This window comes from Scyliorhinus torazame, chromosome 2 (genome assembly GCF_047496885.1).
Source record: "Scyliorhinus torazame isolate Kashiwa2021f chromosome 2, sScyTor2.1, whole genome shotgun sequence".
Lineage (NCBI taxonomy): Eukaryota > Metazoa > Chordata > Chondrichthyes > Carcharhiniformes > Scyliorhinidae > Scyliorhinus > Scyliorhinus torazame.
The window spans coordinates 218,861,657-218,876,295 of record NC_092708.1 but is presented as its reverse complement, the minus strand read 5'-3'; the positions used below and the strand labels follow the sequence as shown (position 1 = coordinate 218,876,295).

Genomic DNA, 14,639 nt, shown 5'->3' with positions numbered 1-14,639 from the left:
TGCTCCCCTCCTGAAACTTCTACCACCTGGCCGGGCTCATTCCCCAATACCAGGTCCAGTACAGCCCCTTCCGTAGTTGGACTGTCTACATATTGTTTTAAAAAGCCCTGCTGGATGCTCCTTACAAACTCTGCACTGTCTAAGCCACTAGCACTAAGTGAGTCCCAGTCAATATTGGGGAAGTTGAAGTCTCCCATCACAACAACCCTGTTGTTTTTACTCGTTTCCAAAATCTGTCTACCTATCTGCTCCTCTATCTCCCGCTGGCTGTAGTAGTAAACACCCAACATTGTGACTGCACCCTTCTTATTCCTGATCTCTACCCATATAGCCTCGCTGCCCTCTGAGGTGTCCTCCCGTAGTACAGCTGTGATATTCTCCCTAACCAGTAGCGCAACTCCGCCACCCCTTTTACATCCCCCTCTATCCTGCCTGAAACATCTAAATCCTGGAACGTTTAGCTGCCAATCCTGTCCTTCCCTCAACCAGGTCTCTGTAATGGCAACAACATCATAGTTCCAAGTACTAATCCAAGCTCTAAGTTCATCTGCCTTACCCGTAATACTTCTTGCATTAAAACATATGCACTTCAGGCCACCAGACCCGCTGTGTTCAGCAACATCTCCCCGTCTGCTCTGCCTCAGAGCCATACTGGCCCTATTCCCTAGTTCTCCCTCAATGCTTTCACCTTCTGACCTATTGCTCCGGTGCCCACACCACAGCCATACTAGTTTAAACTCTCCCGTGTGACACCAGCAAATCTTGCGGCAAGGATATTTATGCCTCTCCGGTTTAGATGCAACCCGTCCTTCTTAACACAGGTCACACCTGCCGCAGAAGAGCTCCCAGTGGTCCAGATAACGGAAACATAGGAGCAGAATTAGGTCATTCGGCCCATCAGCTCTGATCGGCCATTCAATCATGGTTGATGTTTCTCATCCCCTATTCTCCAGCCTTCTCCCGATAACCGCTTTCCCATCTACCTCTGTCTTAAAGGCACGCAGTAATTTGGCCTCCACAGCCTTCTGCGGCAAAGAGTTCCACAGATTCAACACCCTCTGGCTGAAGAAATTCTTTCTCATCTCAGTTTTAAAGAATCGTCCCTTCAGCCTGAAGCTGTGCCCTCTAGTTCTAGTTTCTCCTACGAGTGGAGACACCCTCTCCACGTCCACTCTATCCAGGCCTCACAGTATCCTGTAAGTTTCAATAAGATCCCCCCCTCATCCTTCTAAACTCCAATGGGTACAGACCAAGAGTCCTCAACCTCTACTCATATGACAAGCTCTTCATTCCAACGATCATTCTTGTGAACATCCTGTGGACCCTTTCCAAGACCAGCACATCCTTCCTTAGATACAGGGCCCAAAACTTCACAACACTCCAAATGGGGTCTGATCAGAGCCTTAAACAGCCTCTTGTATTCTAGTCCAGGCATTGTCAAACTCAGGGGCGCGACCCACAGGTGGGTCGTGGGCAGGTGTTGGGAGGGTCACGGAGCCGTCCGTCGCGGCGCTCCCGATGGCGCAAATCTGGGCGCAACAGCCGGCTGCTAATAACACTGGCTGCAAGCGGGCTTCAAAATGGCCGCGAACATGTTTAAAAAATGCAGCCGCACTGTGCTTGCGTGCCAGATCATCGACGCACATACGCAAAACTATGCGCATGCGCGCCGATGAAAGGGCATGCATGCGCAGTGCGGCCACTTTTTTTTTTTTAATGGCCGCAGCTTTTTGTTTTACAAGTTTGGGGCACTTTTATTCATTTTTTCTTTTTTACAGGTTCGGTGGGGTGGGGGGGGGGGGGGGGGGGTTATTTGGTAAAACTTTACAGGAAAAAAAATGCAGAACTTTGGACAGATGGAGACGCCATACTTTCCAACACCGGAAGGCTTCACCTTCATCCAACAGGTTCCATTGGAGGAGCGTGTATGAGGGCCAAAGGGACCCAAAACCATTTCCTCCATTTTTGTCAGCAGCAAACAAGGTAAAAGAAAATGGTGGGTCGCGCAGGTCGGCCGGCGTGGGTCGCGAAGGGCGGCCGGCGTGGGTCGCGAAGGGCGGCCGGTTGGTAAAAATGGGTCCCCGGAAAAAAAGTTTGAAGAACACTGTTCTAGCCCCCTCGACATGAATGTTTACATTGCATTTGCCTTCCTAACTGCTGACTGAACCTGCACGTTAACCTTAAGAGAATCAAGCAAGGGTTGTTTCCCGCGCTTAGAACGGAAGGGGGAGGGGGGAGAGCCTATGGATGGGGAACGGGAGAGGAGGGTGTGCCACACAATGGGAGGAGTCGAAGGAGAGGCGTGAGTGGCCGGGGTCAGCAGGAGTCAGCGGACTTGCGGAAGTGCAATGGGGGGAGTAAATCAGCTAGGATGGGTCCGATCCGGGGGTGGGGGGGAATCGAGTTGCTGCTGCTTGGTCAAGGAGGAGCTGGAGCGAGTGGGGGGGGGGGGGTCGAGACGCGGCTATGCCGCTGTGGAGAACGGGCCGGGTGTGGGATGCGGGCGCGTGGCTGGCCGAGGAGGGGTCATGGGTAGCTGGCGGGGGAGGGGGGCGGGTAGCCCCCTGATCGGGCTGATAACCTGGAATGTAAGGGGACTGAATGGGCCGGTTAAGCGGGCCCGCGTGTTCGCGCACCTGAAGGGGCTCAAGGCGGATGTGGTTATGCTTCAGGAGACACACCTGAAGGTGGCAGACCAGGTAAGATTGAGGAAAGGGTGGGTAGGTCAGGTGTTTCACTCGGGGCTAGATGCCACAAATAGAGGGGTGGCGATCTTGGTGGGAAAGAAGGTGTCATTTGAAGCGTCGAGCATTGTGGCAGATAATGGCGGTAGGTACAGAATGGTAAGTGGCAAGTTGCAGGGAGAGAGGGTGGTACTGGTCAATGTGTATGCCCCGAACTGGGACGATGCGGGTTTTATGCGGCGTATGTTGGGTCGGATCCCAGACTTGGACGTGAGGGACCTGATAATGGGGGGAGACTTTAACACAGTGCTGGATCCGGCACTGGATCGCTCCAGATCTAGGACGGGTAGGAAGCTGGCGGCGGCTAGAGTGCTGAGGGGGTTTATGGACCAGATGGGAGGGGTGGACCCTTGGAGATTTGCAAGGCCGGGGGCTTGGGAATTTTCATTCTTCTCACATGTCCAGAAGGCTTATTCCCGAATCGACTTTTTCATTTTGAGTAGGGCGCTGATAGCGAGAGTAGAGGATACCGAGTATTCGGCAATAGCCATTTCGGACCACGCCCCGCATTGGGTGGACTTGGAGATAGGGGAGGAGAGGGACCAGCGCCCGCTGTGGCGCTTGGAGGAGGGGCTGTTGGCGGACGAGGAGGCGAGCGAGCGGGTCCGAGGAAGTATAGAGAGGTACTTGGAGACCAACGACAACGGGGAGGTCAGAGTGGCGATGGTATGGGAGGCACTGAAGGCGGTGGTGAGGGGAGAGCTGATCTCCATTAGGGCCCACAAGGAGGGGAGGGAGCGGGGGGAGAGGGAGAGGCTGGTGGAGGAGATGGTGAGGGTAGACAGGAGGTTTGCGGAGGAGCCCGAGGATGGATTGTTGAGGAAGAGGCGTAGCCTCCAGGCCGAATTCGACCTGGTGACCACCAGAAGACGGAGGTGCAGTGGAGGAAGGCCCAGGGGGTGATTTACGAGTATGGGGAAAAGGCAAGCCGGATGCTGGCGCATCAGCTTCGGAAGCGGGACGCAGCTAGGGAGATCGGGAGAGTTAAGGACAGGGGAGGGAGCGTGGTGCGGAGTGGGGTTGGCATCAATGGGGTCTTCAGGGACTTTTACGAGGAATTGTACCGATCCGAGCCCCCACGGGAGGGAGGGAGCGATGGGCCGCTTCCTGGACCAACTGAGGTTTCCAAAGGTGGAAGAGGGACTGGTGGCGGGATTGGGGGCCCCGATTGGGCTGGAGGAGCTGATCAAAGGGATAGGAAGCATGCAGGCGGGGAAAGCACCGGGGCCGGACTGTTTGCCGGTTGAATTCTACAAAAAATATATGGACCTGGGCCCGCTGTTAGTCAGGACCTTTAATAAGGCAGTCCCGGGCACTGATCTCCTTGATCCTGAAGCGGGACAAGGATCCCCTGCAATGTGGGTCTTACAGACCAATTTCCTTGCTGAATGTAGATGCCAAGGTGCTGGCAAAGGTCTTCGGCACGAGGATTGAGGATTGTGTGCCACAGATCATCCATGAAGACCAGAAGGGGTTTGTGAAGGGGAGACAGTTGAACGCGAATGTGCGGAGGCTTTTGAACGTTATCATGATGCCGGCGAGGGAGGGGGAGGCGGAGATAGTGGTGGCGATGGACGCTGAGAAAGCCTTCGATAGGGTAGAGTGGGGGTACCTCTGGGAGGTGCTGAAGAGGTTCGGGTTTGGGGATGGGTTTGTCAGGTGGGTTAGGCTGTTGTATGAGGTCCCGATGGCGAGTGTGGCCACAGACAGGAGGAGGTCCGAGTACTTTTGGTTGCACCGAGGGACGAGACAGGGGTGTCCCTTGTCCCCCCTGCTCTTCGCACTGGCCATTGAACCCCTGGCTATGGCACTGAGGGAGTCAAGGAACTGGAGGGGGTTGGTGCGGGGTGGGGAGGAGCATAGGGTGTCACTTTATGCGGACGACCTGCTGCTGTATGTGGCGGACCCAGTGGGAGGAATGCCGGAGGTAATGAGGATTCTTAGGGAATTTGGGGACTTTTCGGAATACAAGCTCAATATGGGGAAGAGTGAGCTGTTCGTAGTTCATCCAGGGGACCAGGAGAGGGGGATTGGCGAGCTCCCACTGAAAAGGGCGGAGAGGAGCTTCAGGTATTTGGGGGTCCAGGTGGCCAGAAGCTGGGGGCCCTGCATAGGCTTAATTTCACAAGGCTGGTGGAGCAAATGGAGGAGGAGTTCAAGAGGTGGGACGTGTTGCCGCTGTCCTTGGCGGGTAGGGTGCAGTCAATCAAAATGATGGTGCTCCCAAGGTTTTTGTTCCTGTTCCAGTGCTTCCCCGTGTTTATCCCGAAGGCTTTTTTCAGGCGGATTAACAGGAGTATAATGGGGTTTGTGTGGGCGCGAGGGACTCCGAGGTGAGAAGGGTGTTCCTGGAGCAGAGTAGAGATAGGGGGTGACTGGCGCTGCCCAACCTCTGTGGGTACTACTGGGCCGCCAATGTGCCGATGGTGCGCAAGTGGGTGATGGAGGGGAAGGGGGCTGCATGGAAGAGGCTGGAGACGACGTCTTGTGTGGGTACGAGTCTGGGGGCGCTGGCACTCCCTCCAAGGAGGTATACCACGAGCCCGGTGGTGGCGGCTGCCCTCAAAATTTGGGGGCAGTGGAGGCGGCACAGGGGGGGGGGAAGTTGGGGCCTCGGCGTGGACCCAATTACGGGGGAACCACCGGTTCGCCCCAGGAAGAACAGGTGGAGGGTTTTCGGGGTGGCACAGGGCAGGGATACGAAGGTTGGGGGACCTGTTTGTGGACGGGAAGTTCGCGAGCCTGGGTGAGCTGGAGAAGTACGGGCTCCCCCCGGGGAACACCTTCAGGTACTTACAGGTAAGGGTGTTTGCCAGACGGCAGGTGGTGGAATTCCCGCGGCTACTGCCACACATAGTACAGGACAGGGTGCTCTCGGGGGTTGGGTGGGAGTGGGGAAGATCTCGGAAACTTAACAGGTGATGCAGGAGGACGAGGAGGCCTCGGTGGTGGAGGTAAAAGGTAAGTAGGAGGAGGAGTTGGGAGAGGAAATTGAGGAAGCGACGTGGGCAGATGCCCTGGGAAAGGTGAACTCTTCCTCATCGTGCGCGAGGCTCAGCCTCATACAGTTTAAGGTGCTGCACAGGGCACACATGACCAGGACAAGGATGAGCTGGTTCTTTGGGGGTGAGGACAGGTGTGTTAGGTGCTCAGGGAGCCCAGCAAATCACACCCATATGTTCTGGGCATGCCCAGCGCTGGAGGAATTTAGGAAGGGCGTAGCGAGGACGGTGTCGAGGGTGGTAGGATCCAGGGTCAAACCGGGCTGGGGGCTTGCAATATTTGGGGTGGCAGGGGAGCTGGGAGTGCAGGAGGCGAAAGAGGCCGGAATTCTGGCCTTTGCGTCCCTGGTAGCCTGGCGAAGGATTCTCCTTCAGTGGAAAGATGCGAGGCCCCCAAGCGTGGAATCCTGGATCAGTGATATGGCGGGGATCATTAAATTGGAGAGGGTGAAATTCGCCTTGAGAGGGTCGGTACAAGGGTTCTTTAGGCAGTGGCAACCGTTCTTCGACTTCCTGGCAGAACGATAGACATTGGTCAATGGCAGCAGCAGCTCGTGGGGGGGGGGGCGGTTTACTTTATTATTGTTTTTGTTGTTTACACTGAAGGGTCTGAGGGGGTGTATATACCTGTTGTGTTAAGTCGGGGTGTTAATGTTAATTTATTATTTATGTACGGTGGGGGGGTTTGGGGGTTGTTTTTCTAGATTGTGTTTTGTACTTAACCCTGTTGGGTTCTTTTTTTTTCATTTTGTTATTGATATTTTATGAAAACCTTTAATCAAAATTTTTTAAAAAAAAAAAACCTTAAGAGAATCCAAGTCCCTTTGTGCTTCTGATTTGCTAAGCATCTTCCCATTTAGAAAATAGTCTATGCCTCCATTCTTCCTACCAAAGTGCATAACCTCACACTTTTCCACATTATATTCCATCTGCCACGCGTTTGCCCATTCTCCGAACCTCTCCAGGTCCTACTGCAGCCCCCCCTGATTCCTCAATACTACCTGCCCCTCTGCATATCTATGTATCATCTGCAAACTTAGCAACAGTGCCCTCAGTTCCATCTTCCAGATCATTAATGTATATTGTGAAAGGTTCTGGTCCCAACACCAAATCCTGAGGCACACCACTAGTCACCGGCTGCCATCCTGAACAGGACCCCTTTATCTCCATTCTCTGCCTTCTGCCAGTCAGCCAATCCTCTATCCATGGCAGTAGCTTACCCGTAACTCACTTTTTTTTTTCAACAAACAATTTTATTGGCATTGTAAACATTTACAGATTACAGAAATATGCAAACATCAACAGAAAACCAACATTTCAACCAACCCATAATGCACATACCCGCTCCTCTCCCACCTACACTCCCCGCCTGTTTATCCCTCCTACTCTACCCTAATCCCCCCCCTCCCCCCCACACCCCTGCTGACGTTCACTCTCCCGCGAAGAAGTCATGAATGGTTGCCACCTTCGGGCGAACCCCAATACAAATCCCCTCAAGGCGAACTTGATTTTTTTCCATACCCAGAAAACTTGACATGTCCGAAAGCCATAGTTCGGTCTTCGGGGGGTTTTGAGTCCCTCCATGCCAGCAGTATTTGCCGCCGGGCTATCAGGGAAGCAAAGGCCAGAACATCGGCCTCTTTCTCCCCCTGGACTCCCGGGTCCTTCGAAACCCTGAAAATTGCCACCCCTGGTCTCATCACCACCCTTGTTCTCAGCACCCGGGACATGACATCCGCAAATCTCTCCCAGTACCCCCTAAGCTTAGGACATGCCCAAAACATGTGAATGTGGTTCGCTGGTCCTCCCGCGCATCTAGCGCACTTGTCGTCTACCCCAAAGAATTTGCTCATCCGAGCCACGTCATGTGACCCCGGTGAACGACCTTAAACTGAATCAGGCCGAGACTGGAACACGTTGCGGTTGAGTTTACCCTACTCAGGGCTTCCGCCCATACCCCATCCTCCATCTCCCCACCAAATTCCTCCTCCCATTTGAGTTTCAGCTCCTCCGTCTGGGACACTTCCCCCTTCATGAGCACCTTGTAAATATCCGAGACTCTACCCTCTCCTCCTCCTCCTCCAGACTATTCTGTCCTGGATCCCTATTGGCGGGCGGCGTGGGAAGGATGGGACCTGTCTGCGTACAAGGTCCCGCACCTGTATGTACCTAAAGTCATTTCCCCTTTCCAGCCCAAATTTCTCCTCCAAATCCCTCAAAGTCGCAAAGCTCCCCTCCAGGAACATATCGCCCACCCTCTTCACCCCCGCCCCCGCCATGCTCTAAACCCTCCATCCATGTTCCCAGGGGCGAATCGATGGTTATCACAAATTGGAGCCCAGACTGACGCCCCCCTGCATGCTTTCTCCACTGGCCCCAAATCCGCAGGGCCGCCCCCACTACCGGGCTGGTGGAGTACCTGGCCGGCGCAAGCGGTAGGGGAGCCAGCGCGAACAGCAACAGGGAGAGTGGGCATCCCTGTCTGGTCCTGCGACGTAGCCTGAAATAATCTGACATTATCCTGTTCGTCCTTACTCTAGCTTTTGTGGCCTGGTACAATAGTTTGACCCAATTAACAAGTCCCTTCCCGAACCCAAACCGTCAGAGTACCTCCCACAAATAGCCCCACTCCACCCGGTCGAACGCCCTCTCAGCGTCCATTGCCACCACCACCTCCACGCCCGTCGGGGGCATCATGATCACAATAAGCAATCTTCTCAAGTTAGCTGTCACCTGCCTGCCTTTCACAAACCCTGTCTGATCGTCCCCAATCACCTCCGGTACACAGTCCTCCATTCTAATAGCCAGGACCTTGGCCAGGAGCTTGGCATCTACATTGATCAGGGAGATCGGCCTGTATGACCCGCAGGATTCCAGATCCTTGTCCCGCTTCAATATCAGCGAGACGGTGGCCTGCGACATCGGCGGCGGCAAGGTCCCTCGCCTCATTAAAAACCCTAGTCAGGACCGGTCCTACTATTTCCGTGAACTTCTTGTAAAACTCTACTGGGTATCCATCCGGCTCCGGTGCTTTCCCCGACTGCATGGCCTTTAGGCCCCCCAGTACTTCCTCCACTCTAATCGGGGCCCCCAGCCCGTCCACTGGTCCCCTGCCTACTTTTGGGAAGGTAAGTTCGTCCAGGAACAATTTCATCTCCTCCGGGGGTTCGGAAGTGTAGAGCTTACTATAAAAGTCCCGAAACACCTTATTCAGTCCTGCCGGGTCCTCCACTGTGCTCCCCTCCCCGTCCACCACCCTACTTATTTCCCTGGCCGCCTCCCTCTTCCGGAGTTGCTGCGCTAGCAATCTGCTGGCCTTCTCCCCATGCTCATACACCACACCCCTTGCCTTCCTAAGCTGTTCCACGGCTCTACTCGTGGATAGCACTCCAAGTTCCGCCTGCAGTCTCCGACTCTCCCTGAGTAGGTCCGCCCCCAGGGACTCCGCATTCTCCTCGTCTATCCGGTGAATCTCCTTAACCAATCTATCCATTTCTGCTCTGTCCGTCCTATCCCTGTGAGCCCGAATTGAGATCAGCACACCCCTCACTACTGCCTTCAGCGCCTCTCACAGGGTCGCTGCTGAAACCTCCCCCGTATCGTTCACCTGCAAGTAATTTTGCACACACTTCCGCAGTCTCTCACATATCCCCTCCTCCGACAGCAATCCTATGTCTAACCTCCATTGCGGGCGTTGGTAATTCGCCCACCGACCTGCAGGTCCACCCAATGTGGGGCATGGTCCGAGATAGCGATTGCTGAGTATTCCATATTCTTTACCTCCTCCACACAATCCCTGCTCAAGATAAAGAAATCAATCCTAGAGTATACTTTATGAACATGCGAGTAGAACGAGTAGCCCCTTCCCGTCGGCTGTCTGGCTCTCCATGGGTCCACCGCCCCCATTTGCTGCATGAACCCTTTCAGCTCCCTTGCCATTGCTGGGAGCCTACCCGTTCTGGGACATGACCGGTCTAGCACCGGGTCGAGGACAGTATTAAAGTTCCCCCCCCCCCCCCCGATCATCAACTTATGTGTGTCTAGGTCTGGGATCTTCCCCACAACACTCTTTTAATAAAGTTAGCGTCGTCCCAGTTCGGAGCATATATGTTCGCCAGCACACTCTCCTCCCCTCCAGCTTGCCCCTTACCATAAGGAATCTGCCACCGCCGTCTGCGATTACGCCCTCCGCCTCAAACTGAACCTGCTTATTGATCATAATTGCTACCCCACTGGACTTAGAATCCAAGCCCGAGTGGAAGACCTGGCTGATCCAGCCCTTCCTTAGCCTAGTCTGGTCCGACACTTTCAAATGTGTCTCCTGCAACATAATTACGTCCGCCTTTAGAGCCCTCAAGTGCGCGAACACACGTGCCCTTTTAACTGGCCCATTTAGTCCTCTGACATTCCAGGTGATCAGTCTGGTTGGGGGGCGCACCCCCCCCGCCCCCCCCCCCCCCAAACAACACACACGCCGGTCAGCCATAACCTTTCTTGGGCCCGCCCCCGGCCCATGCGCCATGCCTGGCTCGCCTCTTGGCCGCCTCCACCCCCGACCTTCTCTCCATTACCTACTTCAGACCCCTCCCACGTCAGCAGAATAACTTCACCCCCCCCCCCCCTTGCAACACCTCCCGATAGCCCCACCCCTGCCATCTACTGACTGTATTCCTTAACTCGCTTTTAAAGGCTTCCCAATACTCCGACTTCCCACTAATCCTCGTCACCGTGTATGTTTTTTCTTTTGCTTTTATGCTGTCCTTGACTTCCTTGGGCTCATAACTTATTTAACAGCCTCCTGTACAGCACCTTGTCAAAGGCCTTCTGGAAATTAAATAGATCATGTGCACTGTTTACCCCTTTGTCTATCTTCCTTGGTACCTGCTAAAAGAATTCTTAACAGACTTGTCAGACCCGATCTCCCCTTGACGAAGCCGTGCAGACTAAATTGTATTTTATCATGTATTTCCAAGTGCTTTGCAATCTCATCTTTTTTTAAAAATTTAGTGTACCTAATTAATTTTTTCCAATTAAGGGGCAATTTAGCATGATCAATCCACCTACCCGGAACATCGTTTGGGCTGCAGGGGCGAAATCCAATGCAAACATGGGGAGAATGTAAAAACTCCACACGGACAGTGACCCAGAGCCGGGATCGAACCTGGGACCTCGGCGCCGTGAGGCAGCAATGCTAACCACTACACCACCGTGCTGCCCAACAATCTCATCTTTAATAATGGACTTACCAATGACCAAAGTCAGGCTAACCAGCCTATAATTTCCCATCTTCTGCCTCCCTCCCTTTTTAAGTAGGAGTGTTACATTAGCCATTTTCCATTCCTCTATGACCCTCCCTGCCTCCAGTGATTCCTGATAGATCACCACCAATGCCTCCAGAATCCCCTCAGCAATGTCCTTTAGAACCCTGGGGTATAGTCCATCTGGTCCAGGTAATTTATTCACCTTTAGACCTTTCAGTTTCCCCAGAACCTTCTTCTTGGTGATGGCCACGACACTCACCTCTGCCCACTGATCTCCTGAAGTTCTGGTATGCCACTGGTGTCTTCCACCGTGAGGACTGATGCTAAGTAACTATCCAGTTCCTCTGCCATTTCTTTGTTTCCTATTACTGCTTCTCCAACCTCATTTTCCAGAGGTTCAATGTCTATTCTTGCCTCTCTCATCTTTTATGTATTGAAAAAAACGTACTTTCTTCTTTTATATTACTAGCTAGCTTAGTCGTATTTCATCTTCTCTCCCCTTATTGCTTTTTGAATTGTCCTCTGCCCGCTTATAAAGGTTTCCCAATACTCCTGCTTCCCGCTAATCCTCGCCACCTTGTAGGTTTTTTTCTTTTGCTTTTATGCTGTCCTTGATTTCATTCGTCAGCCATGGATGCCTCGTCCTCCCCTTCGCATGTTTCCTGCTCCTTGGGATGCATTTCTCTTGTGCCTTCCGAATAACTCCCAAAAACTGTCTTCCCTGCTAGGCACCCCTTCCAATCAACTGTGGCCAGCTCTTCCCTCATATTTTTGCAGCTATCTTTATTCAACTGTAATATCGTTACATCTGATTCCAGCTTCTTCCTCCCAAACTGCCGGATAAATTCTATTCTGTTGTGGTCACTGCCCCCTTAGGGTTCCTTCGCCTTCAGTTCCCTAATCAGTTCTGCCTCATTACACATTACCAAATCCAGAATTGCCTGTTCCCTTGTGGACTCTACCACAAGCTGCTCCAAAAAACCATCTTGTAGACTTTCCACAAATTCCTTTTCTTGAGATCCGCTGCCAACATGATTTTCCCTTCCACCTGCATATGGAAGTCCCCTATGATTATTGTAATATTGCCTTTCTTCTATGCCTTTTCCATCTCCTGATTTATTTTCTACACCACATCCTGACTACTGCTAGGTGACCTGCACATAACTCCCATCATCAGGGTCTTTTTACCTTTGCGATTCCTCAACCCTACCCACAAAGATTCTATGCCTTCTGATCCTATATCGCTTCTTGCTATCAATTTAATTTTATTCCTTGCAAACAATGCAACCCAGCCCCCTATGCCCATCTGTCTGTCCTTTCAATAGGACACCTATCCTTGGATATTTAGATCCCAGCCCTTGCAGCCATGTCTCTGTAATGCCCACATCATCATACTGGCCAATTTCAATGTGTGGAACAACTTATTTTACCTGCTTTTGTACATTGCGTGCATTTACAAGCTCGACTGATTACCGTAAGTTGGTTCTTAGTACAGTTATTGGTGCACTCAATATTATTCAACGTGTTGTCTGACTGCGGAAATACATTTAATGGTAGACATTGGTTTTGGATTTTGCAAGCGCAGGCTGCTTGAGAACAGTCTGCCTACCACAAACAACTGAAGGTTTACCCTCTTAGATTTGATCAGCCAATCATTGGTGATAGAGCAGCTTTTCGGTTTGCCTAATAAATGCCAGATTAAAATCTCTGGCAGCATGTCTTATTAATGTGGTTTTGTGATTAACAATCAAAAGACCCTATTGTGCAAATGCCAGAAATAAGAATTTCTGATGTTTGTGTTTTGCTATCTGAAGATACCTCAATTCCTAGCATCAATAATAAATATATTCCTGGCACTTAACCGGCCGAAGAACAACTTGATCAGTGGGGGAAGGGGGAAACGGAGATTGGGATAGTGGCATCTATATGAAGGTATAGGTTGCAGCACTGTTTGAAGAAATACATCGATCCTCGACTGATGATGCTTAAGTAGACGATGGTACTAATCAATAATGTTTTGTACTATTGAAGTAATTCTTTCAGAAGCTGTAAGCAGTTGCCAGATTTAGAAATAGGATCCAAGCATACCTATCGACTAAAGATTTGGAGTTTTACCTTGAAGTAATTGCAAGTTGCTGATCCTCCCTTCACCAAAAACACCACTATCTTGCACACCCTCACCTACTCCCTCCTCCCCATCTGCCTCTCCAATTCACTGACCGTTCAGTTGTCAATCGTTCAAGATCAGAGCGCAGCATGGCAACCAGATTGCCTCCTTCTTCATTTTCTCGATCTCGACGCTGCAGTAACGTCTCCAGTTCAGAGTTCTTGTCCTGTATCTCTTTCTGCAGCTGGGGAAAGGGCAACAGTGAAGCCAAAGACAAGAAACCAGTCATCGTCAGGATTCATTAACTTTAATGCAACATGAGCATCAGCAAAAATCTAAAGGATGAAGTTGGACGGTGTTGTGGGAGGACACAGCCATTTAATTCCAGGAATTCTCTTTAAATCCATCCCAAAGCAACGATGTCTCCTCTACTGGTGTTCCAAATGAAGCAGTGTGGCAATCGGAATTTAGTTATCAATTTACAACACAATTTTCTTTTTTGAGAAACTTTGAATTTCTTCCATATTCTTCAACTGGTGTGCCCATCTGACATACCCATTTGTCACATCAGACAGCTTAGCCCAAAAGTTTCTATCCCAAAAGTTCAGGTTCTTCAAGAATGATAAATGTTGAAATTAAAAACTCTTTCCATGTTTTGCTGATACCATCGTTTACAGCACAATCCCTCGTGCAGTTTGTTTCGATCAGTGCCAAAGAACTCATCGAACGACCTGTTTATACTACTGTTGTCATGGCAGAAACCATGTTTCCCTGTAAACTAACACAGCTGTGTCACGGCATTGCAAAACTGTCGGTACTGTATCAAAATTCTTTATTTCCTCCTCGGTTTACCTTGCAGTACCACATTAAAAAAAAAAAATCTGACAATTTTTAAAGGTTAAACTAAACAAAAACACCAAGTATTTCCCATCAACATAGTTGACCCCTGGAGAACAAGGTGTTTTGTCACTATACCAAATAGCTGACAAACTATTTCACCTCTGGAAAACAGAACACAGATCAGAGTTTTTGTGCTTGCAGCTTTGCAGAAAGGTCACTAGCCAAATGGTTTGATGAAGCAGCAGGTCTTGGAAGCACAACAGAACTTTAGAGCAAACAAAAGTACAAAGACAGCCTGTACAGTTAAATCAGATCAAAGGCGATTTACTGATGCAAAGCAACAGAGGTGAAAAATACATGGGAAATAGCATCCTGATGTTGTCACAAAATACTGAAATTCAATTCCATTCTAGTGTTTTTACAGTAACCAGAAAGAGACAGCTTTTAATGGACCCTCTACAAAACAGCAACACAAAAATATATGCAAACCAACGTGTCCAAACATGTTTTTCACAGCCAATAAATAGAGCTGGAAACACAACAATTGCACTGAGTCGAGATTAGCACATCAAGTTACACAACTTCATTATTGCTATTTAAACTAAAACTGGTTTGATCGACTTGGCTGTTGAGCATCCAGGATTAGCTGAAACAGCGAATGTTCGAAATAAATTCATGCAAATAA

The 14,639-nt window shown here is 50.9% G+C and overlaps 1 protein-coding gene across 1 annotated transcript in view; it reads right to left on the bottom strand.

Moving 5' to 3' along the window:
* Positions 1–14,639, bottom strand: part of LOC140395958 (pericentrin-like) — a 401,239-nt gene that overhangs the window by 194,592 nt on the left and 192,008 nt on the right. Inside the window, 1 exon segment of the mRNA XM_072483987.1 lies at positions 13,228–13,358. Within this exon segment, the coding sequence (XP_072340088.1) occupies positions 13,228–13,358 (131 nt within the window).